Here is a 764-nt window from a genome sequence, read left to right on the forward strand (position 1 = left end):
AAGTTAGAACCGAACAAACCGAATGTAATTTGAAAATAATTAAAAAATTTTTGAGAGGAAAAAATTCCAAATAATTAAAATTTTATTGATTGAATTTTTTTTTTTCCGACATTGCTATTTGTCAAAGTTCACGGGCTTTGCGAGACATTTCCATGGGGTTATATGGGATAAACAAGGGACGGAGGGATTATGTGCAACAACTCTGTACTTAGAGAGGGATTATGTGAAATTAACCCATTCAAAAAACCTACCAACAAAAGAAAAACATTTGCAAAAGAAGCCCAAACCCAGTATAAACAGCCTCAAGCTCCTCACCCCCCCTTCCCCAAAAATCAAACAGATCCGAAAAAAGAGCAAAAAAGCAAAAGAAAAAAGAGGGGCAAAGAAAATGGGGAAAGAGCTCACCGACGATCAGGTCGCCTCGATGCGCGAGGCATTCTCCCTCTTCGATACCGACGGAGACGGCCGCATCGCCCCCTCTGAGCTCGGCATCCTGGTGCGATCCCTCGGCGGTAACCCGACTCAAGCCCAGCTAAAGGAGATCGTGGCGGCGGAGAACCTGACCGCTCCCTTCGACTTCCCCCGATTTCTCGACCTCATGAAGAAACACATGAAGCCTGAACCCTTCGATCGCCAGCTCAGAGATGCGTTCAAGGTTCTCGATAAGGACGCTACGGGAGTCGTCTCGGTCTCGGATCTGCGTCACGTTCTGACCAGCATTGGGGAGAAGCTCGACCCCGCGGAGTTCGATGAGTGGATAAGGG

At 47.1% G+C, this 764-nt stretch overlaps 1 protein-coding gene across 1 annotated transcript in view; it reads left to right on the forward strand.

Annotated features, from left to right (window-relative positions):
- The window catches only part of LOC109837476 (probable calcium-binding protein CML7), a 479-nt gene continuing 17 nt past the window's right edge, over window positions 303-764 (forward strand). Inside the window, exon 1 of the mRNA XM_020405736.1 lies at window positions 303-764. This exon is cut by the window's right edge and continues 17 nt beyond it. Within this exon, the coding sequence (XP_020261325.1) occupies window positions 389-764 (376 nt within the window). The 5' untranslated portion in view covers window positions 303-388.

This window comes from Asparagus officinalis, chromosome 4, assembly GCF_001876935.1.
Source record: "Asparagus officinalis chromosome 4, Aspof.V1, whole genome shotgun sequence".
NCBI classification, from domain to species: Eukaryota; Viridiplantae; Streptophyta; class Magnoliopsida; order Asparagales; family Asparagaceae; genus Asparagus; species Asparagus officinalis.